Source organism: Phyllostomus hastatus, unplaced genomic scaffold (genome assembly GCF_019186645.2).
Source record: "Phyllostomus hastatus isolate PE091 unplaced genomic scaffold, TTU_PhHast_1.1 phas_contig_150, whole genome shotgun sequence".
NCBI classification, from domain to species: domain Eukaryota; kingdom Metazoa; phylum Chordata; class Mammalia; order Chiroptera; family Phyllostomidae; genus Phyllostomus; species Phyllostomus hastatus.
The window spans coordinates 15,677,308-15,703,463 of record NW_025333611.1 but is presented as its reverse complement, the minus strand read 5'-3'; the positions used below and the strand labels follow the sequence as shown (position 1 = coordinate 15,703,463).

At 47.1% G+C, this 26,156-nt stretch overlaps 1 protein-coding gene across 2 annotated transcripts in view; it reads left to right on the top strand.

Annotated features, from left to right (window-relative positions):
• Nucleotides 1-26,156, top strand: part of SGCD (sarcoglycan delta) — a 393,355-nt gene that overhangs the window by 229,492 nt on the left and 137,707 nt on the right. For both annotated transcript variants that reach the window (XM_045820771.1, XM_045820763.1), the window contains exon 4: nucleotides 25,628-25,715. In XM_045820771.1, the coding sequence (XP_045676727.1) occupies nucleotides 25,628-25,715 (88 nt within the window). The remainder of the gene's footprint in view (nucleotides 1-25,627; nucleotides 25,716-26,156) is intronic.

Sequence of the window (26,156 nt, the reverse complement as noted above, 5' to 3'; positions counted from 1 at the left end):
ATTTCCACGAAAGGCAGAAGAGAGCAGTCATTAAAACTACGGACTCAAGAATAAGTTTCAAATCTGCCACTTTCTAGCTGTGAAACCTGGAGCAAGCTAGCCAGCTTCTCCTCCGCGTCCTCGTCGGTGAGGTGGGAATGGTGATGCCTGTCTCGGGGGAGCACTGTGGGAATGACAGGGTTTGCATAGCTGTCAGTAACACTGGTCTTTTGTAAGATGCTAAGTTCCTGAGTCTCTGTAGGAAACACACACAGGTGCTCTCTGATCTGCAGTCTGTTAGAGACCTGTGCTTGTCTAAAGGACTTACTTTACCTCCCCAAACAGGGCTCAAGAGACTTGGCTGAAGATTCTGAAGGTAATGAGAACTCTGCATTGTTCTAGAGTTGTGTCATTTTCTATCTAATGATATTTGTCAACTCTAGGGCCCAAAAATTATGGATCCCTTTATAGCTTCCCCTCGAATGGGAGAGTAAAAAGTCAGTATCAGAAGTTTTCATGAAAAGCCTTCAGTGGTGATAGGGGTCAGAGGTTAGAAATATAAATACACATCATCATGGCGATGGAGTTAGGATTCTATTTTGAGCTTGCTTTATTTAAGGTTTAGTTATTTCTATCAGTTTCCTTTCATCACCTTGGTTTTTTCTTAAACTACACAGCAATTAAAGAATTTGGCAAGTAAATGGACCCAGATGTAACAGTTTCCTTTTACATTTCTTAACAGAAGCAAACATGTAGGAATGTAATTTTTCTTCTCTCTGTCAGAACTGTGCCCTCCCTCAGTTTCTCAGCTTTGGAGTAGCAGCAAAACCTTTTTGGAAGAAGAAAAATGCTTATTCTCAATGGAAAATAGCTCAATTTAAATGATGTTGCATCAGCCAGTTCAAGAAGGAAATCAGGAGTCCTCCAGTTTCTCAGAGTTCTGTGGATTGCACCCAGAAATCCCACTAAGCGCTGATGTAATTTCCCTAGGGTGGCAGCATCACTGCAGGTGTGGGCTGTGCTTAGGCCTTGATGAGTGAGGTTTGTGGAATCTGTAAAACTGTAACAGAAAACAAAGTTTAGAATTCAGAGACAGGAGGAATTTACAATCCATTAGTAAATTAATACCAGAAAATTGTTGGTTTTGTATAATACCTTCCATTTCCCCCCGCCCATCCTTTCTGTTTTAGACAAATGAAATGAACCAAAGATAATTTAAATTACAAACAGCAGGGTGTAATAAAGTGATTGTGAACATTGGCTTTGCAGTTACACAGACCCCTGACCAGTTCAAATATGCCTTCGGGATGAACTTAGATGAGTCTGTTTACATCCTTGATCTTTAGTTTTCTCATCTGAAAAAAATATGAGAAATAATAGTGTTTGTAATTAATGAGGCTGTTATTAGGTTGAAACGGCCCGATGCATATAAAGCTCTTACTCTGGCGCATAGTATGTACTCAGTAATAATTGCTGCTACTGCAATTATTTATTAGCCATTGTGTTTCAGTAACAGCCTCATTAATTAGAATTTACTCCCGGGGGGAGAGAGAAACACACAGGGAAGGCCGGTCTTAATGAAGGGTAAGACTAAATTAAAGAAAATGTGGAGAGTCGTTCCACTCGGTAACTCCCACCTGCATCCAGAGTGCGAGGTCCTCCCATGGACAAGATGAGATTCCCCCACATTTTGACTCTTGGTGGAAGTCGCTGGCCAGCTCCTACCCTCATCTTCCCCTCTGCAGAGTAAGAAGTCACAGTAAATAGCCACTGAGGACCCTTCCGAGCTGGGCTTCTGGAGATTCTTCCGGGATTATTTCAGGCCGTTTTTGCAGCCATTGTAGAAACATTTATCCTTGTCTTAATACATATGAAAAATAAAGAATGGTTCTTCACTGGAAGGGAACTAACCATCACAGTAGAAAGAGACTAGCTGAAATTTAGGCAGCCTCATGTTAGTCCAATAAACAAAGCAGAGAAACTCTTAGGAAGGTTTTTCTGACTCTTCAGGCTTGGGTCACTTAGTTTTGATGAGCAAGAAGCATAGGTCAGAGCTCTTCCGATTAGGCAGGGGTCAGAACCGTCTGCCTCTCTGAAGGTGGAAATCATCACCCTGCTGGTAATGAACGGACTTACGTAGTTTTCCAGTGTCTGAGCAGTTTCCTCATGTCACTCCTTCCAGCCGGGGTGCAGTCTGCAAGTGGACCAATTTGTACATATAACATACTCTTTTCTTTTTTTTTAACCTTGGTGGAAGGTTTCTTTCTTTTTTTAAGATTTTATTTATTTATTTTTAGAAAGAGAGGAAGGGCAGGGGAGAAAGAGAGGGAGAGAAATCAATGTGTGGTTGCCTCTCGCGTGTCCCCCCACTGGGGACCTGGCCCACAACCCAGGCACGAGCCCTGACCTGGAACTGAACCAGTGACCCTTTGCTTCACAGTCCAGCACTCAGTCCACTGAGCCACACCAGCCAGGGCATAACACACTTTTTTCCATTGGTGCATTTCCATTGGTCTTGATGGAAATTTAAGGTCGAGAACGTAGTCTAAATCCCAGCTCTCATGTTCATGATCTTAGATAAGTGACTTTAATTCTTTCATTGAATTTCAACTCCTTTCTCTTTAAAATAGAGGTAGTATTCTTCATATTAGAGGATCGACAGGAAGGTTAAATAAAAGAACTCACACAGAGCTCCAAGCCTGTGTATCGTACGTGGCAGGCACTCAGCGGGCAGAGAGTAGGTAGATACTTGTGCGTCTCCTCTTTCATTCAGCAAATAGCTACTGAGTGTTTGCTGTGTGCCAGGCTCTGTTTTAGTCACTTGGGATATATTAGAGACCAGCACATACCAAAATCCTCTACCTATAGAGCTTCATTTCTAGTGGGGGCAGGGGAAGGAGCCATGAACAAGCGCAGTGAAGTCAGTAAATCATGCACTATGTGAGAAGGTAGTAATGACTGTGGGGAGGAAAGACAAACATGGCCCAGGACAGAGGCTATGACGGGCCCAAGCCGGGGGGACAGGGGAGTGGGCCCGGTGGTGGGATTAAGCAGGGCGGTCAGGGTGTGCCTCTCAAGAAGCTGCCAGCTGAGCAGTGACGTGAGGGAGTCGCCACGAGACTGTTCCCTGGAAGAGGGTTCCCGGCGGAGGTGCAGAGGCCCTGAGGCAGGGCCGTGCTTGCCAGGTTGAAGGACAGCAGGGAGGCCAGTGTGGCTGAAGCAGCGCAATCAGAGGGACGGCGGGAGTGGGTGAGGTCAGACAGGCAATAGGACCAAACCCACGTAGAGCCTCACAGGCCATGTAAAGGTGGAGGCATTGGAAGACTCTGAGCAAAGGAAGCACATTGTCTGACTTAATAGTTTCAGAAGAACCCCTCGGATCGCTGTTTTGGTGGCGCAGGGGCTGGGGAGGGGGCGCCGAGGATGAGAGTGGGGAGACCAGGCAGAGGCTGTTCAGAGATCCAGGTAAGAGGTGCTAGTGGTCTGAGCCATGGGGTGTGAGAGCGATCAGATCCTGCACATTCTGGAAAGGTCTCTCTTTCCCCTCACCTTTAATTTCTTGAGTTGTAATAACAATATTCACCTAATTAACTTGATAGAGTTATTAACAAGAGGGAGAAAGCGATTATAGACAGTTATTAACACTTCCTCTGAAATAGGCTCTGTGCAAAGGACCCATCAACTCTGTGAGGTAAGCTTTATTATTAACGCTGTTTGGCAGATGAATCTGAGGCATAGGGAGCTCCAGCTACTTACCCAGCGGCTCATGTCTCGGGGGGTGAGGCGGGGGGGGCGTGCAGAGCCGGGCAGTCTGACTCCACAGCCTCGCCGCGAGGATGCCTGTGCAGAGCGAAGAGTTCTCTAAGCACCGCTATCTCCTCACTCCCTCCACTTTTCCAGACTCAACAGAAGAGATGTGCCACGTGCAGTATCTTTTCTGTCTGGAATTATTATCAGAAAGTGAGGAAGTTAAACGTGATGCTTAACGGTAGAAGAAATTTGTCCTTTAAGATGCTGGTGTGTTGGTTGGCTAGAGAATTAATTCATTGAAAAGAAAAAGTAAGGAGCAAGGGCTTATATGAAAACGTCTTCCTTGTACTCTCTAAAGGTCAACGGTGCATTTTTAAACACTTTGTGGTGAAATGGACAGAAAGCATTTCTAAGCATGCAGCTCCAGGGCGTTAAGAGCGCTCACACTGTCATGCAGCCACTGCCCCTCTTCCAGCTCCCTTCCGTCTGCAAAGCAGAACTCTCTCCCCACTAACGCCAGCTCCCCACCCTTGCTTCCCCCCAGCACCCCCTGTGCTGTTGGTTCTGTCCCGGTGAATTTGACTGCTCTTAGGTATCTAAGTGGAATCCGTAGCATTTGTCCCTGTATGACCGGCTTATTTCATTTACCGTGATACCCTCAAGGCTCATCCCTTTTGTAGCACATGCCAGGATTTGCCTTCTTCTGAAGGTGGAACTATACTTCATTGTTTATACATACGCCACATTTCGTGTAGCCATTCATCCTGTTGAATCAGAACGCATTTTAAGAATCTTACAGCACATTGACTTACTTAACTGCTTGAATTTTAGAAATGGCATCATTTTACAAACAAGCAGCAGCTTAAAAGTGAAAAGTTTCTTTGCGCTCCTAGACTATAAAATGAGAGATTGGATGGTTCCGTGACTCAGCAGCTGGTGTGTCTGAATTAGTCCCTCAGATAGTCTCTCAGTGTACAGAACAGAAAGTTCTGTTGACTTCTCTCCCCCAGAATCACACGTGTGGAGTGCTTGTGCATTTTTACCTCATTCGTTATGTCTCACTTGTCCTGAGCTAATCCTTTTGTTTGCACAACCATTCACTTTTAGGGTTGCCTTTGGGTTTTGTGAAAATTTTACTTTCCATAGTAAGTAATAGACTTGTTCAAATATTAATCTAGGGAGATGCAATTTGACAGTTCTTCAAAGAACGTATAAAATTAATTGTAAGTGGAAGTCGTTTCCATTTCAGTAATTTTAAAAAAACCCAGCCAGCCTTGGATTACTCTCTTTCATCCCGTATCGTACACCTGTCGCCCACCTTTACGGGCCCACACTCGCCCGTTGACCAAATGACATAAATCAAAGCATCATTCTTGGCTGTTTTATTCAGACTTCATCTCAAAATAAAATAAGAATAAACTCAGTTTTAAAAAACTAATCAGTGTCTACCGAAATAAAGATATTCCAAAGTTCACAGCTGAAAGTTACTTACATGGTTTGCTTTACCTGTTTTAGATGGCATGATACTTTATTTGAATAGGATCGTTAAAAAAACATATCTTAAGACATATCTAGTGCCCACACTCAGTCTGGGCTGAATCTACTTGTGGCCTGTGGTCGTCTAACCTTTGCCAGAACATTCTCTGCCCTGTATTACTCATACTTTAGTCACGCCCCCGTTGTCGTTGGGGGTATAACTGTGTGCCCTCCTTACTCGTTTTACTTAACATTTTTCTCCTGTAGAACTCCTATTTTGCATCGATGCAAAAGAAAAATTTCACGTGACTCTAAGAGACAACCAGAATGATACCCATGAATAGAAGGCAGGTGTAAAAATAACTATAAATAGCAGGAAGGTAAGTTTGACGCCAACTCTGTCTTTGATAAAAACGTAATGTGAAAGTGCTGCGGAAGTAGTAATTGTAGGACCCGAAAGAGACGTTATCTTTCACATCATGAAAGGTGGGAGAGAGTTGAAAAGCAGTGACTCTGCTGTGTCATACAAAGCTCTGTGACACCATTTCACACACCATTGAGCCCCAGATTCTGAGTGAGGATGTCCGTTTCCCTCGTTTCATCCTTAGGAACGGCTTGGCTGTTAGAAAGCTCTCCTTTCATTAAGAGGACTACTCTGCGTATCCATGGTTCACGCACAAGTTATCCCACTCTTCAGAGCCACCCCATCAAACTCAGTCCGTGTTCCTCAGGACAGACCTTTGGATATTTGAAGATAGTTCTTCCAGCTAAGCTAGGCTTCTCTTCCTCTGCCCCTTCTCCTTCTCTTCACTGGATTCCCTCAGTTCTTCTCATCTTTTCCTCAGATGCAATAATTCTCATCTTTACCTTGGATGCAGTAGTATTTACCCACTTCCTACTGTGTTACTGTTTTTACTGCCTGTATTATAATTCACCAAAGAAATAGAACCAATCTAGGGTGTGTGTGGATAGATAGATAGATAGATAGATAGATCAACTGACCACTAAATAGATAATTTTGAAGAATTTGGGTCAGGAGATTACAGAGGTTGGCAAATTCAAGATATGGTGCGTGGGCCAGCAAGCTGGAGGCCTCAGAAAGACCCACTGTGCCATTCAAGTCCAAGGTCATTTGCCACAGAATTCACTCTGGCTCAAGGAAGGCCAGTCCTTTGTCCTGTTCAGGGCTTTGGCTGGCTGAAGGAGGCCTACGCTGGAAGTGGCAATATGCTTTACTCAAAATCTACCAATTTAAATATAAATCTCATCTAAAAACACCCTCTGAGTTGATACATAAAACTAACCATCACACTGCCATTGTTATAACATCGTGCAGTAAGTATCATAATTAACAAAATAAGCTCAGAATAAGTAAGCAGTTTGTCCAAAGTATGACTGATGTATACCTTATTGGAATATGTAGACTCCTGCACATGAAATATTCAGTATTTTCCTGAAAATTTGAACTAATTAGCCAAGAGATGGTGATCAGTCATTGATAAATGTTGGATCATGATAATGATATCATAGATATTACTATTAGCCATGTCAAAACAATACTTAATGTGGATTTGGAGTATGCTCTCTGCTAGACACAGTTCTTGTTGCTTTTCTGACATTATCTAATCCTCATAATAACCTATAAAAGTAGGGTCACTTCTGTTTCTATTGTGTGAATGCAAAAGCTAAGCAAGAGAGGGGTCAAGTAATGTGTTCAGGTTTGTGTGGACCTTCTAAGAAGTTGGAGATAGAGTTCAAACTCAGGCAGTCTGATTCCAGAGTCTAAATCATAACCACTGTGTGGCCGAATCCCTACTCTTTCCCCAGGGAACCACTGAAAAGCATTGCAGAACCTACAGAGTGACCATAAAGTCTGGAAACGTAGGTGACTGATTGGCACTTTTGGACATGTAAGTGACCAACGAGCTCCCATCCTTGACTGGAGAGTGGGGTGCTCCGAGTGGTCACGGCAGGATGGGCCCGCCTCTGCACCAGAGTGGTCAGGGGCTGCTTGGTCGATCATCCCTCAGCCTGCATTGGGTGCGCGGACACGTGCAGTGGGCTCCCTGTGTGCCTGAGCTGAACCCCTCTGACTTACCGCACACGCAGGTTTCCTCGGTCAAAACCAGAGGCATGAATCCTCTGAGGCAGTGCAGCGCCGAGACAAGCGCAGAGCTCGGGAAAAATGTGTTCATGCCCTACATTTATTGCCGTTTTTCAGTTTATTAGACTCTGCGTTGCTCACGAGGAACAGCCAATCGAACATGTCACATAATGTCACGTTGAGCACATCAGGTGTTGTGATGTGATACCCTGAAGCCATCCTTACGTGTGTTCTTCCCATGTAGACAGACTTCATGGCCGTCTCGGTTGTTCACCTTTGTCTCCTTTAAAGTTCAGGGTCCGGAGCTGAGCTCAGCGTTTCAGATGTGCTCTGACGGTACGTGGCCAAGTGGGACCACCTCCCTGTGCTTCATCATTTTAGGTACCGCAGTCTCTTCACAGGCGGTCAGTTAACTCAGTGAACGCATGTTGACTTTGAGAGCCATTCATTTGACAAATATTTTCCTTACCTACCCAGTACAAACATAGTTTTAGGCACTGGGGACTCAGTAGTGAATAAAACAATGGAGGAAGAGAAGGCTTCTCTCCTCTTTCTCCAGCGGGTTAAGAGTGAGGAGGGTACTGTGTCGGGCAGGTGGGCATCTGAGGGGAGGTCAATGCAGGCACCAGAGATGGGAAGTGCCAGTGCCCCAAGGAAGGGGAGGCACCTGCTTTGTTTGAAGAACAGAAGGAAGGCAATGTCCCTGGAATAGAAATAACACGGGGTCGGGTGGGGAGAACCTGACAGGGAACGTAGATTGGAGAGTTACTAGCAGACCCAGTCTTGTAGTCTTGCAGTAAGGAGTTTGGATTTGAGCCTAGTGGTGGTAAAAAAGCCAGTGGAAAAATTTTGTTTTCCACGGGAGTGACAGAGTCCGTTCTGAATTTGAAAAGCATTACTCTGCCTATTCCCAGAATAATAGACTTCAGGAGGGCATGCACGGGGGCAGGAAAATCAATGTGGACCACAGCAGCTATTTTTAAATGTCCAAGATAGGTTGGTTTTTAATTATCTGTTTTATTTGATTTATCATTTAATTGTACTGTGTTCAGAAAATGTGTTCTCTTTGACCCTGGCTGTTCGAAATTACTTTGTGAACTAGCATAATGTCAATTTTTACAAATGCTTTTGTGTATTTGAAAATAATGCAGATCCTCAATTTGCTGGGTGCAGAATTCTACAGATCCATTAGTTCAGACTAGTTAAATATTGTTATTCAGATTATTCACATGCTTGCTATTATTTAGCCAGCAGAGTCTATAATTTTCTAGTATATTTTTGTTAAAAATCTCACACTAGGGTTTGCCAGATTTGCCTCATGTTTCTGACTTTTTTCCCCTCACCCAGGGACAGATTTTTTCATTGCTTTTAGAAAGAGAGGGATGGAGAGCGAGAAACATCGATGTGAGAGAGAAGCGTCCATTGGTCGCCTCCCCATACTCGCCCAGACTGGGATCATAAGCGCCCAGACCGGGTAGCAAACCCACACGCTAGGCATGTGCCCTGTCTGGGAACCTAACGTCCAACCTTTCTGTTATGGGCTGATGCTCCAACCAACTGAGCCACACCGGCCAGGGCCTGACAGCTTCTAATGTTTTAAAGCTGCATTGATAATTAGGTATCCAAGTGTGATTCACATAACTTCTTGTTAGATTTTTAATTTTATATGTAGTTTTTACTCACATATTAGTACTTTTTTGCCATAAATACTTTTTCCTCATATTAATATTAGTACACCAGCTTTCTCAGTATCTGTGTGTAATACCTTTATGCCATATCATTATTTGGAACCTTTTCATATGGTTTTGTTTTAAATATTTCTTTTGTACACAGCACTTACCTTGATTTTTTTTAACATATAGTATTAATATATATTTTTTTATTCTGCCATCTTAGTTTGTGTTTCTTCTTCTTCTTTACTTCTTTTTATTTTATTTTTAAATACTATTTTTTCTTTCCTTCTGATGGATTAATTTTTTTTTCTATCCCTTCTCTCTTCTGCTTTCAGGACTGCAGATTGTATTTCAACTAGTTTAATGAGCACTTGAATTTTTAATATGTGTACTCACTCAGTAATTCTTCCTTCCCCCTCAACTGTGACAGGGGCATCAATCTGCTCTGCCCACTAACACCCTCCCCCCGCAAATGCCCAGACCTCCCCGCAGGGAGTCGGGCTCTGCCGTCCCATCTCACAGGGAAGTGGCGAGGCTCCCTCTGCTTGGCCTGAGCTCAGGACCCAGTCACCATGGTCTGCTTCTCGACCTTCATGCCAATAGGCCTGTGGCTGAGGTCACACTCCACTTAAGTGTCTCTGCTTCTGGTTGTGAAGATGGTCATACAGTTTTTTCATATCATGGTCAAATACGCATAACAGAATTGACCATTTTAATCTATTTAAAGCATACAATTCAGAGGCAGTAAGTATATTTACATTGTTGTCTAACTGTCAGAACCATGTCCTTCTACAACCTTTTTTTAAAAAGATTTTATTTATTTATTTTTCAGAGAGGGAAGGGAGGGAGAAAGAGAGAAACATCAATGTGTGGTTGCTGGGGGTCATGGCCTGCAACCCAGGCATGTACCCTGACTGAGAATCGAACCTGCGGCACTTTGGTTCGCAGCCCGCACTCAATCCACTGAGCTATGCCAGCCAGGCTTCTACAACTGTTTTATCACCCCAGATAGGAGTGAAAGGAGACAGGAGAAACCCTGTTTCCCTAAAGCAGCCACTGTCCCATCCCCTCTCCTCCAGGCCCCAGGCAGCCACTGATTGGCCTTACGTTTCTGTGGGTTTGCCTACTCTAGATACGTTGTATAGGTGGATGCATACAATATACGGCCTCAGTGTCTGGCTTTTTTCATGCAGCATAATATTTTCAGAGTTTGTCCATGCTGTAGCGTGTGTCAGCTCTTCCTTTTGTTGGCTGAATAATATTCTTATGTATGAGTACACCACATTTTTCTACATCTGTGAATCTACCCACAGGCATTTGGGTTGTTTCCAGTTTCCACGCTTTGGTCATCCGGGATAGTGCCGCCATGAACACTGGTGTCCAAGTTTTTGTTTGCGATCCTGTCTTCAGTCCTTCAGGGTGTGTCCCTGAGAGTGGGGTTCCTGGGCCAAGTGGTCATTCTAGGCTGACTTTCTGAAGAACCAATAGACGGTTTTCAGTAGTGGCCGCAACAATTTGCATCGCCACCAGCGGTGTCTGAGGATTCCAGTTTCTCCACATCTTCACCAGCACGGGTCATTTTCTGATGAGGAGGAGGAAGAGGAGGAGGAGGAAGAAGATTGTTATTATTGCCATTCTAATAGGTGTAAAGAGTTAGCTGATTTTTGAGTCCAACTCTGACCTGCTGGTTTTCCATTTGTCATTGCTGTTGTGGTTATGACCTTATGTGGTGCTGTGATTTATAGTAAGAGATACGTGTTTGATCTTCATCACAGTTTCTGGCACAGAGCTCCTAAAACCCTTAGGATTTCCTAAGTAAAGAAAGTCACAAAGGTGTCCCTTGTTATGGGCACAAGGTGACTTTGGACCTCACCTCAGGATGGGGGCTGATTGCCAGGAGAGCAAACCACGTGATTAGAGGGCTGGAGCTTCCAGCCCCACCCTCAGACCCCTCTGGGGAGGGGGGAGGGGCCAGAGTCTGAATCAGTCTGCAAGGGCCAATGATGTAATCAGCCATGACTGTGCAATGAAGCCTCCGTAAAACCCGAAAGGACAGGGTTTAGAGACTGTCTGGGCTGGGGGGACCCATGGGGGTGCTGGGCGAGGGCCCCCCCCCCCCGAGGAGGACATGGAACCTGGCCCCGTGCATCTCTGCCCTCTGGCCGACCCTGAGTTGTATGCCTTCATGGTAAATTGGTGGTCTAGTGAGTAAGAGGGTTTCCTGAGTTCCGTGAGCTGCCCTAGCAAAGGGGGTCAAGGGAACCTCTGGTTCACAGCCTCAAGGTCAGCGTTCAGGTAACAGTCTGGAGCTACAACTGGTGTCTGAAGTTCAGTGAGGGCTCGTGAGAACCTCCAGTCTGTAGACGGTTGGTAAGAAGCACAGGTAACAACCTGTGCTTGTAACTGGTGCCTGAAGTGTGTGTGTGGCGGGGAGGGGAGGTGGGGGACAGCCCTGTCGAACCGAACCCTTAACCTGTGGCGCCTGACGCTCTATCCAGGCAGTGATTGGGAGAATGGAGTCAAACTCTCAGACACGTTGCTGGTGCGGGAAGCTCTCTGCCCCACACAGAACACCGCAGGACTCGAATGTGGCCGCAGGCTTGCAGCACGGGCTGCACCAAATCCTGACCTGACCCCGGCATTGTGACTGGGGCCTCATATCTGTCTGGGCCATATTTTCTAAGTGGACAACTGGATTAAGCCCCCGAAGTACCTGCCCACGTGATACTATTACTGTTCTACAGAATGAGGACGGAGACAGCTCTGTGGGGCAGTATAGACTTACACCAATTTAATGAAAGGTTACTTCGCCTGACTTCCTCCCGTGACAGCCCCCTTTTTCAGTCAAACGAACATAATGCACACATCGCTTAGTTAAACAAGGGGAGTGGAGAACATGTACTTTTTCTGCAAGGACTGAGCTTTCTTTCCAGAGGATCGATGACAACCACAACGGCACTCCTTCCCTCCCTTTTGACCTGCCTGAGAAATTATAGATTTTCCACCTGCCAAGAAGGGAATTAGGAACACACAAAAATAATTAAGAAATGTGCACATTGCCTGTATTTCTCCATACTTTTAATGTATAATATGTCATGTTCTTTTGAATGTATTTTTTATTTTAGACTCAGGATATTCACGGTTATGAACATATTGTATATGCAGGATTTTTATGGTTGTGAAAATAACGCATGCTCATTGTTTTAGCAAGAACATTAAAAGCACACATTTCTGCAAGTTCCTACAAGCTGTGAGGACTCATGGCATGAAGGCCCTAGTGACATATTTGCATTTTGAGCCTGGGCTTGAGGTCAGATTCTATGTGACCTAGGGAATATTACTGCTTAATTTTTCTATAAATCTGACCATCGCATGGACAGACAGTGCAGACGCTGTGCCTCGAGCATGAAATATTTTGTTTTAAATGCTCTCTTTTGTGAATTCACCCTTGGAGGATTCACTGCCCAGGTAGACCCGGTCTTAGGACCCAACAGAAATTAGTGTTTAGTGTCCTCACTTTAAATCAACAGTTACCTACCCGGTCTCCTTTTGTCTGCAAGCCAGGTTTCCCATGGCAGCTGGCGAGGAAGGCTTCCATGGAAGGAGCAGCCTTGACCATGGGATCTTCAGATACATCCTTAATCACACCAGCAGGCCACCTGCTGTGCCTAGACACAAACACTATGCAGGACACTCTTCTTGCTCTTTGAGATCAGTTACTGTTGTTCCGTGTTGAATTCTTATCCCCTACTAGGCACTAGGCTGTACGTCTTGCACATAGTACCTTACTACTCATAGCTACCTGTGAGGCGGGTGCTGTTCTCCCCACACTTTACAGGGGAGGAGACTGAGACACAGGGTAGGGTACCCACCTGCATGCACACCGATAGCCTGTGGAAGAGCCAGGTTCCATGCCCAGCTCAGTTCTGCCTAAAACCAGGCCCTCAATCACCACGGACAACGCAGAACCATTTCACGTCCTGATCTCTCTCCGCCAGTTCATTGGGGCTGAAGGAGCTCATCAGCCATCAGCATCAGTGCTCTCATGCTCTTTTAAAATACATGCGTTTAAAGGTACAAACGTGATGCTAAATTCCTTCCTTGTGCTATTTTAGCTCATCCTGGTAGCTCTGTAGGGGAGACACTGTTATCATCCCCACGTTGCACATCACTAAGCCTGCTTTCCAGTTGAGGAAACTGGGGCTGTGTGATCTCGGGATTCCGGCTCAGAAATGGCATCGCTGCAGCCTCGGCTGAGGACCACGTGCCCCAAAGCCCAGCATAGCCGTGAGGGTGCACCACAAAGAAAGGCTCGAGGCACCCTGCAGTTAGTAGTTTGGGCTGTGTTACTCAGGTGAATTTTTTTCAGAGCAAAGCCTCCACCAAGGGAGTCAGCATGAGGCACCTACCTTCAAAAACAAGTCACCTTGCGCCTCTCCCATGACATAAGCCGACCCTGTGCAGCGACTGTCTGTCTCCACGTTAGCAATTCCGGCCTCCACCTGGCCCTGTTTCTGTCCAAAAGGCTCACCTCGTCTTTGCCCAGACAGCTCTGAGAGATGCTTTCTGACCCCCCCGGCATGCCACGCTCCGTTCTGTCAGGGGTCGAGGTGCAGCGAAGGCCCTCGCTGACGAGGAGGGGAAACCATGTGCAGATGGAGCTGTGGGATGTGCGGGGGCACCGCAAAGGCCTGGACTGTGCTCCAAGGTCCGGGGGCGCTCTTGGGCCACTGGAAGGACACCATGCATCCGAGAGCCCTGTTGGCACATGTGGCCAAAAGCCAGATAAGTCTGTCCTCCAGAGTTTCTGCAGCAAAGAACAGGGTGCAACACTGTTGTCTACATTGCTTTCTGTATTGGGGAGGGATGGGGAATCCCCCATGACAAAAGCCTGTCTTGATCTTGCTATCTACTGAGTTTCCATGCTGTGGTATTGGAAGCAGCCTGATGCAGAGGGAGTGACTGGGCTGCCTCCTTGTGCTCCAAACTCTCTGTTCACTGGCTTTCTCAGAAACCCTGGTCATGCCTCTGTCCCCACTGTGAAGATCTCCCTCCCTGTGAGGACCAGCACCAAAGGCTTTCCTTCATCATAGCTTACTTAGACTTACAGCTTAGATGACACAGCCCACAGCGGTGGAACAGAAGGAAAGGACTCAAGTGCAGATTCCTGAGTTCTCTCTGCGCAACTCACCAGCATGTGAGTCTGGGCAAGTCACGCCCCACCGTCAGGCCTCGGTCTCCTCACCTGCACAGTGGCAGTAACACCTGCTCGCCAGGATAGCAGACCTTAGCCAGTCCAGCAGGTGTTATCGAGAGCCCAGCACGTCAGATTCTCTGCGAAGCCCTTTCGTGATTTTTAAAGAGATGCAAAGATATCTCGGTCATAGCATACATATTTAGAGCCATCAGTCAACTTTTGGTACACAGAGCCAACCAAATTATATGGATGTAGCACTTCTCAGAGCTGATCGTGCACTACCAGACACTGTGCCGCTAGAAGGGGCAGGAATGTATAATGAGTGTCCGGAACTTTTTGCCCACCAAATCTTTGGGGAGACACATTTTTATTTTTTATTTTTTTAAGAGTGACTATTCACATATAGGAATGTTTTCTGTGGAACACTGGGAAGTGCAGTAAGAGGCTCAGGCAGCTATGGAAGCTGGTATCATTTTATAGGCTGTGGCGATGACATGGTCGCCTGAGACCATGTGTAGGAGAGCGCAGTGACACAGTCAAGTCCTACCTTCTGCATCGGCTCTGACCTCATGTTGGTTTTGGATTGTTGCTTGAATGCTGATGTTTTCTTTCCAGATTCTTTGCAGCAGCTCTAGACTAGCTCTTACACAGCTGTTACCATTCCTCACTCGGTCCTGGGCACCTAAAAGGGTGACCCACGGAGCTCTGGCCTCGGCTTCCTCAGGCAGGCGAGGCTAACACATCTCTTCACACATCTCAGAAGCAGTCTCTGCACTAGCCACGCTCCTTCAGAACTGAGTGCAGGTTACAATGCGTCGCTTTGAGCTTTGGGCTTGGGCTGTGGAGGAAGTCATTCCTAGCCAAGTTGTCTCATCTAACCCTCCAGTCTGCCCTTGCCCACAAAGAGAAACATACCAGCGTTTTCTTTTCTCCTATGGAATAAGCTGCATCTCAGGAACACTGACCAGCAAATTAAAATTAATTTGTAATTTTATAGCTCCTGCTGACTTCCTTATTGGATATGCAATTAGAATCCCTCCCCTCCACCAGCCTTTGGAGACGCTCATGCACACCGGAAGAATCACTGGTTTTTGTATTCCCTGAGAAGTGTCTTTCAGTTATTTGTAACCTTGAAACTATGGGAAATCCAGCTTGAGATGTTACCTTTAAGTTAACAATTGTTAACAATGGCATTTTAATATATCTGCTCTCTCTTAAGTCTCTCTAATGAATTCTTAATAAAGCAGAAAGCAAAAATGTAAGCTGCTGGAAAGGATCAGCATGGAAATGCACAGATCGTTGTGTGAGAGTTGTCAGCTGCGCTGTTTAATGGTGGACTTTTTTCTAAAACGGCTTTTCATATTTACTGCGGAACTGAAAAGATAGGGTGTGGGATTGAAAGAAATGCCCACTCTGCACCCCAATATGTCAGACTCTGGGGAAACTCACACTTAACTCTCCCAAGCTGCATTCTTAAGTCCCCATCCTCCCCGCTACCCAGCTCTCCCCCTCCAGGTTCTCTCTCTCACCCCTTACGGTCTTTCTCAATAAATAGCCCACTGCCTCCTCAGCCACCAAGAATCCTGGGTCCCTGACTCTGCCCCTTTCTCATTCCCAAGCCCAGTCACTTTTCAAACCCCATCAGTTCCTCCCTACACACACACACACACACACACACACACACACGTGTGTGCATGTATATATATTCCCCTGCCCTCACCCCAGCTCAGGCGGCCATCATGGCTCACCTGGGTGACCACAGCAGTGTCGCACCTGGACTTGCACATCAAATGTTGCCTCTTTCTTATCAGTCCTCACCAGGTAGTCAGAGCGAGTCTGTTTAAATGAAAGTCAGCTCACAACTCTCCCCTGCTGAAAACCGTTCAATGACTCACCAGTTTTGGTGAAAGTTCAGTATCATTTAAACGGTCTACAAGAGCAAAGAGGGTGGACAGAGCTACCAGATACTTAGACATACTGCACACCACAGCGGTGAGACAGCATGGTGTTGATGCAGGGACAGAGGCCGGAGCAGACTGGAAGGCTCTGAGACAGACTCATGTCTACTTGGGAACTAGTAAATGTGGTAAAGTTGGCACCACATGTCACCACTGTCACTGTGAGAAGTGGCAGTCCTTCAGTAGATAATGCTGAGGACAATGGCTTCTGTGTGGATTCCCACCTGAAGTATATGCAATAGTGGAATCCAGAAGCAATAAAGACTGAGTGTGAGAAGTAAAATTCAAATGTTAACAGAAGAGAATGAAAAGAATGAACGAAGGCAAGAAAGGATTTCGTTATGAAACCCCAAGAAACCATCTGTAAGAAGAAACAAATGACTTTTCTTACATCAAATTCAAACATTCCCATTCATTATAGGACAGCGTAGGCAGTGTTCACAAAGCTGATAGCAAGATGGGGGTGGGGGTGGGGGGGCTGGGGACGAGGGCGTGGGAGGGGCAGAGGCGCTCCCCTCCCTCTCTTGATTAACAAGCTCCAACCCCTGGCCTCTCCCTCTGTGCCCAAAACATTCGAAGCTCCCTCCTGCCCCAGGGCCAGTGCCGGTGTCTGCTGCTCAGTCTGAGAAGCTGTTGCTCCCCTGGTTCAGTCAGCTAATTCCCACTCTCCCCTGGGACTGCAACAGAAATGTCTCTCCCTTAGAAAGGCCTTCCCTGACGGCCCAGATCAGGGTGGGTTTCCCTGCGTGTGCCCTTACTTCACCTTCTACTGTGCGTTCATTGTGCTCATTGCAATCGTATAAGCATTTAGGGGACTCCTTCAGTGTCCATCTCCCGTACTAGGTGTACGCTCCAGAGGAGCGGAGGCCACCCGCCCAGGGCTTGGCACACGCTTCCTGCCCGGAAGGTAACTTTCAGGTGTTAGCGGAATGAACTGACCAGGGGCAGTTGGAGGAAGACATATAGTGTACTACCTGCCAGACGGGTGCCACACGCCCAGGGAAGATTCCAGGGCATAATTTAACCTTAAATGTCAGGAGGAATTCGGGGTGATGGTTTGTGCCCCTGCTTCTGTCTCTGTCATCTGCAGACTCAACATCTCAGCTCCCACTTGTAACTCTCACCTCCGTTCTTTGCACTCTGTTTGTGTTACACAAGTGTTTGTGGATTGGATACCCCTGCTGCCTCCTGCCACCACACTCAGTGTTCTATATTTAGATGATTGCACCAGCCATCCTTAGCGGTTCGCCTTTCGAAAGCTCTCTCTGACAGGGGATGTCAACCTTTATTTAATTACTTCTTTTCTTGACAGCTCTCTCTGTTGACTCTTAATGTGATCTGAGCGTTTGGTTATTCAGCAAATATTTATCGAAAGCCCAGTGGGTGCCAGAAAGGTGCCAGCAACTAGCAAGGCTGGCAGTCCCCTTCCAGTGTTGACAGGCTAACATGACAACTCTAATGGGTCATTAAACAGAGCAGCTCGAGGTAGTTAAATAGTGAGAGGGACCTAAATGCACCCAAATTTGGGCACGGCGCAGGCTCGCTGAGCAGGAATGCTGTGACGGAAAATCTGGACCCGCTCCCAGCTCATTCTGAGCAAGTGCCTCCCAGTGCAGCTCCGTTCCTCGGGACTCGGAAACCTTTTAAAAAAACGCCAGTCCACCCAAGCATCATGCTGTGAAGGTACCCCAAAGTGAAACAGAAATAACCATTCTACAAGTATTGTTTTTACATACTTGTTATGCTTTTGAAAAGGTCAGTTCAAAGACAACAAAAGCATCCTATTCTAAATGATAGTGATTCTAATGGACACATTGATGCTTGCTGAAGATGCACTTCCAAACTACCCTCTGGGATGATTTCAGTGATAAAGCTAAGTTTGTGTCAGTTATTTTTTCCTACTATATCAAAAGTTAGTGTCATTTAGTGAACAATGGTCACCGTGGCCAATGCATTCCGACACCTACTGCAGAGAAGCTGGTAACTTTGGATGACTGTTTTCTGGAAGCTGATCAGGGAAGAGTGGCCGTGTATAGAGAGCCCTGGGTGGCCCCTACTGCGTTGTCTATTTTGGTATTCCTAAAGACAAAGCCCCGGGGACATAGATTTGTTTAAGGGAAAGTTTTCTGGCACCAAAGGCGAAGTCACATGTCCATGATGTGTTACACTTCCTGACTGTCATAGATGCGTGTCTTCCCGACGCCTCCTCCTGGAGTTCTAGGTCTTAGAATTTGGCAGCCTAATGTAGCTCTCCAAAAAAACCTTTTAAAAATTTATATATATATAATATATATGTATAAAGTTGTAAAGATAGTGCAGTGTTCTTTCATACCTCACCCCCAATCTCCCCTATTACTAATCTCTAACATTAGTATGATATCATACCTTTTTTGCCACATTTTTTTGGTCATAACCAATATGTACATTGTTGCTAATGAAAAGTCCATCCTTTCTTTACTCAGACTTTCTCAGTTTTTACCCAGTGTCCTTTACATGTCAAGGATCTCATCCAGGATACTACATTATATGCAGCTGTCATGTTTTGGCGTTTTTTTAGGTTCTTTCTGGTTGCGACAGTGTCTCAGATTTCCCTTAGTTTTGATGACTTACCAACTTTGAGGGTCTTGGTCAGGTACTTCGCAAAATGGCCCTCCATGAAGACCTGCATGATTTTTTCGTATTATTAGAAGGCGGTCCTGGGTCTTGCAGAGGAGGGCCACAGAGGTCAGGTGTCGCTTTCTGCACATGTATCAAGGGTGCACGCAGTGAACATAACTCAGCACTGTTGACGTGGGCCTGGATCCCCTGGCTGAGCCGATGTTTGTGAGCTTCCTCCACCGTGAAGTCGCCGCACCCCCTGCCCCCACACCCCATCCCAGGCTGGACTCCCAGGAAGGAAGTCACTGTGTACAACCCACCTTTAAGGAGTAGGGAGTTAAATATGAAAATTGTTTGGAATTCTTCTACATGGGAGATGTGTTTATTTTTATCAGTATAGGTTCATGGATATTTGTTTAGTGATTTGGGTTATAATTCAGTGCTGCATTACTTATTTTGGTGTTCAGATTGTTCCAGCTTTGGGACCCCTTTCTGTTGTCTCCCGTGTCCCTTTGACATCCCCCTCCCCCGAATCATGGGGTGTTTTTCTGTTTGTTTCTTTATTTATTTTCTAAGTACTTTCTTCCTTTCTGACACTAAAAGATACTCCAGGCTCATCTTTTACATATCTTGCCCCAGTCTGAGAATCAGCTACTTTCCAAGGAGTCCTCTGAGTGCCTTTCACTTGTTTTTTGTTAGAGTTTGTAAAGTGTCAGTATTTTCGTAGCCCCCCCCCCCTTCCTGGCACTTGACACAGTGCTTTTTTCAGTCCTCATAGCAACACCATAGATCTCAGCCGAAGGATGTCACATTGTTGTTAGGGTAATTTTGTGTTGACTCAGTCTCCCCCTGGGCAAGGAGCTTCTCAAAGATGGAGGCCTTATCTTTGCCCTTCTGCGGGGCCTAGGATAGCGTGTACCAGTTCTGGGTACTCCATGAGTGTGTATGACATGCTTAACAGAAGCTCTTGGGTCCTGGGCAGGAAACTCTCCCTGCTCTTGACTTCCTGTCTTAGCCTGCTTTCCTCTTAAGGAGGCAGCGGTATGAAGCCACTCTAGAGGCAGACAGACTGGTCACACTGAGGAATGATAGGTCCCTGCTCCATTTAAAAGCCCCTGAAAATGATAGCAAATGGAGAATGAAATTGAAACGAAATAAATGTGCTTGGTCATAGAGAAAGGGAGAGAATGTGATGGAGAGAAAACGGTGGGGAGTAGGGAGACCACAACCAGATGTCCCTGTCGGACCGAAAGCCACTGTGTATAGTGAGTAGGCCAGGGTCACTTATCCATGAGATGTTTTAGGCAAAGTGCCCGGGACCCACGAAAGTCATAATGCTGCAACCTGGGATGGAACTGAGAAAGGGGACATGGAAACTCTGCGTAAAGACCAAATAGACTCTCGTTCTGTCCTCGGGTGACACAAGTAAGCAAGTACCTCTTCCCGGCCTGGCAGAAAATTGGGAGATTGTTTTCTAGAAGGTTTGACCCGAGGACCTCTGGGCTCTCAACATTACACACAGATGAAGTTAGACATGAGTCAGTGCAACAGGTTCAATGGAAAGTCTGTCCCTGAACAGCAGAAGGCCCAGCCCCCCTCTCCTCTGACCCTCAGGAGTCTTCTGTCTAAAGTTGCATCCACCACCTTCTGCCTGGAGTTAGGGAATTCCTGTGTGATGAAACTCACCCACAGGGCTGACTGCCTGCAGATTTGGGGGTTCTCCACTGAATTAGCCAAATCCCTATCACTGTGCACACTCCGGTGAGCTTTACTGCCCTAGAAATACGGAGCTTCCAGCCAGCTTTTTTATTCCTGTCTAAGAGAGGATAGTGCATCAGTCAGACAAGGAAGGGGTAGTATAGAAAGGAACGTTCAGAGAAGAAGAAGAAGCTCTTAAAAATTAAAAGTGTGATAGTGGAAGTTTAAAGAAAATCAACAGAGGGATTGGAACGTAAAGTTGAGGGTATTTCCCAGAAAGCAGAACCTAAAGAAACAGGATTGAATATTAGGAGAACAAAAACACCTAGGAAATACAAGCATTTTTTAAAAAATGAAACATTTGTGGACTTCAGGAACAGAAAAAACATCCAAAAAAGAAAATGGCTGTGTGAGGAACACGACTTGACCCAGCTGTGGACAGTGTAACAGTCATAGTCATGAAGATTCCGAATATGGATTTAACCAAAGTTGCAAGGAGGAGCCCGTGCCACGGCAGAAGCTCAGTGGGCAATGTCTCAAGTTGATAAAAGAGCACAGAGAAGCATATTTTGGGCCCCGGGGGAGTTTCCTGGTGTTGACGTAAGACACATCCAGGCCTGTGGAGAATTTTTAGAAGAGTTTATTTGAGCCAAAAGTGATGACATTTCTGGAAGCGAGACCTCCAGTGCTCCCGAGAACGATGGTTTTGCAGCTTCTTTGATATCTTTGGAGTTAAGGGGGGAATGAAAGATCACGAAGCGGGAGAAAGCAGGGCATGATTTAGCAAGATAGCGATACTCTGTGCTCTCTGGAGGGAGGTTCTGCCCGGAGGGGTATGGAAAAGAAGATTACCTCCTATCTTTCAAGGTGTGTTGACCTAGATGTACAGGGTCAATGGACAGGGCTTGCTTAAACCTTTTACTGAAGTTACAGACCTGGGGCCTAACCACCCACTGTGACCTGCTGGTTAGGAGTTAATGATCAGTTTGCCCTGTGACGTTACTTTTGGTTAGACTCATCACAGCGCCCCCTTCTGGTCCACACTGGCAAGCTGAAAGGTCTTACAGTGGGGAGAGGTAGGAACTGCTGCCCTTTGATAGAAATTTTGTAGTATTTGGTGTTTGCAAGTACTGTTTTGATATAACAGTAATAAATACATTTTTAAAAACTTAGATATAATTTTAAAATGTGGGCAAGACAGAGTCATTTCATATTCAAACCGCCGCATGTCTACAGTGAGATGCCCCCGGAGGGCATGGTGGGACAAACAACGTCCACTTCGGTGAATGCTCCTGAGAGCAGCGGCCCCCAACCATTTTGGCACCGGGGACCGGTTTCATGGGAGGTGATTTTTATGCAGACTGGGGCGGGGGTGGGGCAGGGTTAGGGTTTCGGGATGACGCAAGCACATTACATTCAAGCTCGCCTCCTGCTGTGAGGCCCAGTTCCTAACAGGCCCAGACCAGAACCGGTCTGCGACCTGGAGGTTGGGGACCCCTGGCCTAGAGGCATCGTGAAAAGGTCTGACTCTGTCCCGCAGTAGAGAAACCGATGTGACGGGGACTCTTCTCCACCCAGACGCTGCGCGCTGTCAGGGGAGAATGCGGGCGTGGACTGCCCTCTTCTCCCTCCGTGGGAGAGATGGTACCGTGTCTCCATTCGGAGCCTCTCGGGCAGCCTCACCCAAGGCCCAGGAGAACCGAGGGCCGACTCTGACCCTCCTCGCCAGCCGCAGGCCCGCCAGACTCCTTTCTGCCCAGCAGTCCCCCCGCAAGCCCCTGTCCTCCGTGGTCGCTTGAGGGGAGTAGTGAGAGTCACCGACCACAGAGGAGGGTCTCCTGCGGCAGGAATCACCCCCAGACCCAGAGGCTGCCGTGGTGAGCAGGAGGGGCACAGGGGAAGGAGAAGAAGCTGGGAGGGCAGATTCAGCCTCTCCTCAGACAGCAGAGGGGGTGTGTCCTTGACTTCTTCTAGTACCTGGAGGAGGCCCCAGGGATGCTTGGCTTGGCTTGTACGTTCCTGGTCCTGTCTCAGTAAGCAGAGCCGGAGAGCCCAATCGAGTCACACCCCCTGGACACCTTGCAGGACTCTTCACGTGTGTTCCCTGGTCGAGGCTTGTTTCCCTGGTCATCTTCCTGTTGTCAGGTATTTTAGAGGATTACCGTACTGTGTCCTGGGCTGGCACCAGGTTCTTTTTCTCAACCCTGATGAAGCACAGACTCTTTCCCAGGAAGGTAGTGTATTAGAACAATTAATGCTAAATTGTATTTGACATGCTAATCAAAAGGAGTGGTGGCTTTTTTAAATGTCTCTTGGTATAAAACTTGATCAGAGCTGTTAGTTTCGTTTTATTTTTTTCCTCCACAGTAGAATCATTTGAATAATATTCAATGATCTTAATTGGGGCATTTGAAGATACTGGGGTTTGAAAAATAGTGGCGAGGCAGCCACATGTAGGGAGAGCCTTTGGAATATAAACAGAGAAGTGCTGGGAACGGCAGAAGCCCCTGGCTCACCCCGCACAGATGGGTTGTGAGGGCAGGTGGTGCGAAGGAGGGTCTCCTCATTTCCCCTCCCCCGTCCTTCCCCCCTCTTCCCCGCCCCCCATCTCTGTCCCCACACCCCCCCTTCCTCCTGTGCCCTTACCATCACACCTTTAGAGGACCTACCATGTGCCTGGCACTCACAGAACCGTGTGCGTTATTACACACAGAATTTAATGATTGTAATCATGTGTATATTTTGATAATCTAATAATAATTACTTTTCGCGCCATCCTACATATCAAGAAACTGAAGTGTGGCACGATTAAGGAACGTGCCCAACGTTACCCGGCTAGGGAGGGGTAGAGACTGGAGACGAGCTGGGCCAGGGCCGGGTTTCTCCTGCTCACTCACTGGGGCGAGCCGGTGCTCAGCTGCGTGAGCCGAGAGTGTGCAGACGGTGGCGGATGCATAGAATGAGCCTCAAAACAGCACAGCGATTCCCTCAAGGCCACACGCTGGTCAGCGGCAGCGGGGCTGACCCAGGTCTGTGATTCCAGTTTGCTCTCCTCTCTGCGGCATCAGCGCGCTGAACCTGCAAAGAGAAATGTTAGAACATTCACTGCTAGGAACATGTAACCTCCTGTCTGGGTTCCAAGCTCTGAATTCTCACATTTCTCAAATTATTTTTAAGCTGTAAGTACATCTGTTAAGCGCGGCCAGAAGCGATGCCAGAGGAATGGTATCTGGCTCGGCGTTGTTTCCTAATGGACAGAAGAAAACCTAAGTCAATCTTAGGTTTAATGCATTTCTTCTTCTCTGACCCAATTTAAAAAAAAAAACAAAAAAGCTTTTTTCATCAGGCAAAACGTCCCCTTGAAGCCCTCGTGGGGGATTAGTGAAGCCGTGAATTATTGAATACATTACTGACATAGCCAAGGTCATTGTCCTCCCCCAGCCCTGGGTCAGCAGCTCTCACCAAAGTCAGCTGGTGATTCAGGGCCCGAGTGCATCTCGGGCATTGGTTATGGTACAAATGCTGGTTGGTGTGTAGCAGTTGACCTTGAGTGAGACCGTAACTCCAGACCATTTGTCTATGGAAAGTGCCTTGGCATTGGCCACCCATCCCCTCACTCACCAGTGGAAACCACCTCAGGCCATGGCATTGGCTGCCTGTCCTGACAGCCCCGCCCTATGCGGGCACAAGGCTGGGCTCACCACTCGGGTCCTACACCTGCCGGTTCTAGAAGGAAAAGATATTAGGCAGTCAGCCCACAGCTACCCTATCTCCACAACCTCCTTTTTTCACTGCACCACAAGAAAGCCGTATCTGTGTTCTTTCTAAAGCTCGGCTCAAGCACTGACATCCCCTTTGCTTCCCACCCCACAGCTACATGCTGGGAACCATCACGCCGTTCAGGGAAGGCCCCCATGCTGGGTCTGTAGCTCTCTGATCGCCCTGCCGTTCCCTGCCTGGTGTTAAGTGTGGCCCTCTCACTGTCCTCATCAGGACATAAGACTTCACAAGTAAAGATGAGTCTTAGGACCATGGCTCTTCTGTGTGTGGGCCTCGGTGGATACGGGGTTGCTGAATCTGCAGGCAGATATGTGCAACGTGGTGACAAAGGTTTAGGGAGATGGGAGTGACTGCCCACGTTCCTGTTGCTCGTCCTTTAGCTTTTGCCTTTCGTGTGCTCGGGAAGGGGGGGCCTGGCCGGAGGGTGGCGGACTCCGCCCTGTGGGCCCGTGCCAGCCCTCTGCCCGTTCTCACGTGGAATCATTTTTGCATTTTTAAATGACCGGGGTGGGGCAGAACACTTTATGACATGGAAGAGTACATTAAATTTAAATGTTTAAGTGTCCTTGTTTTTGAATAAAGTGTCATGGGAATGCAGCCATACCCGTTTGTGTATGTACTGTCTGTGGCTGTTTTGATACAAAACAGCCATCAGCCGCTGAGTAGTTACCACGGAGACTGCACCTCCCACAAAGCCCAGACTGCTCACTGTCGGACCAGTGCAGAAGAGGTACGCCAGCCCCTGCTCTGAGTCCTTCTCAGAAAGGTCTGCCACCGTGGGAAGAAGGGACCAGGTGGCCTTTCTGATAAAGGGGATGTGCGGTGAAGGCACAGAATGCCTGAAGGGAAAGGAGATCTGGAAACCAGAACAGGGAGGAAGGGGAGGCAGAGGCCTGTGGGAAGAGGCCGGGTCTCCCAGGCATCATCGTGCACCTGGGGGCATCTCTCTCAGGGGCGCTGGGCCCTGGAGGCCTGTGAACGTGCCTCGGGGTCGGGCATCTGCTACCTTACACCGCTTTCTGCTCTCTGCCGTCAAGGGCTCTGCGTGGTTCCTTTGACAAATTATAAACTAGGAAAGGTGAGACTGGGAGGTTATCCGTCACACCTGATCATTCCATGCAATGCTAACTCACAACATTAAAGGGCTCTGTGTAGCCCGGTTATCTCTGATTCAGCTGTGTGTGTGTGTGTGTGTGTGTGTGTGTGTGTTAGGGAAATCTGTGTTAAGTATGTATCTGTATTTTTTTGGAGAAAATCCATTTTGGATGACTGCCAATTAGTTATCCCGTATGCGGGGACCGTGACACACTTGCAGTTTTTAAGTAAAGACATCAATTAGAACTTGCCGAGCATCAGTTTTTCATTTCTGAATCTGCTGTCATTTTCACGCGTCTCCCTTATTTTCTTGTTCCAGGGTAACGCCCTGTACTTCAAATCAGCCAGAAATGTGACCGTGAACATTCTCAATGACCAGACTAAAGTGCTAACTCAGCTGATAACAGGTAAGAGAAGAAAAAAATTAACAGTGCCTATGCACTCAGAAAATGTAGAACCAAAACGCGAATGTACGCCATGTGAACTGAAGGAAGAAATGTCTGCTGGCACATTTTACAGTGGGGAGAAGGAGAAGGTAGCCCGCATGTCACGATCCCACTGAAGTGCAGAGTGCCTTCATAGACGCACGTTTAACTCGGGCAAACCCAGTGATATTTGTTCAAGGGGGAATAAACTATTTTTCATGCAGCACTGCCCCTAAACACAAGCCAGCTGCTTCCGCTGGTGCTCAGCCACAGAGAGCCACAGTCTCTGCTCCGAGGCTGGAGACAGTGTTGGATTAACCGAGAGAGAGCACAATGTCCACAAAACCATGAGCGCCGCACTGTATGGGGTGTAAAAGGGATTTTCAATGGTAGTGTGAACCCAGCCATGTTTGCCGTACATGC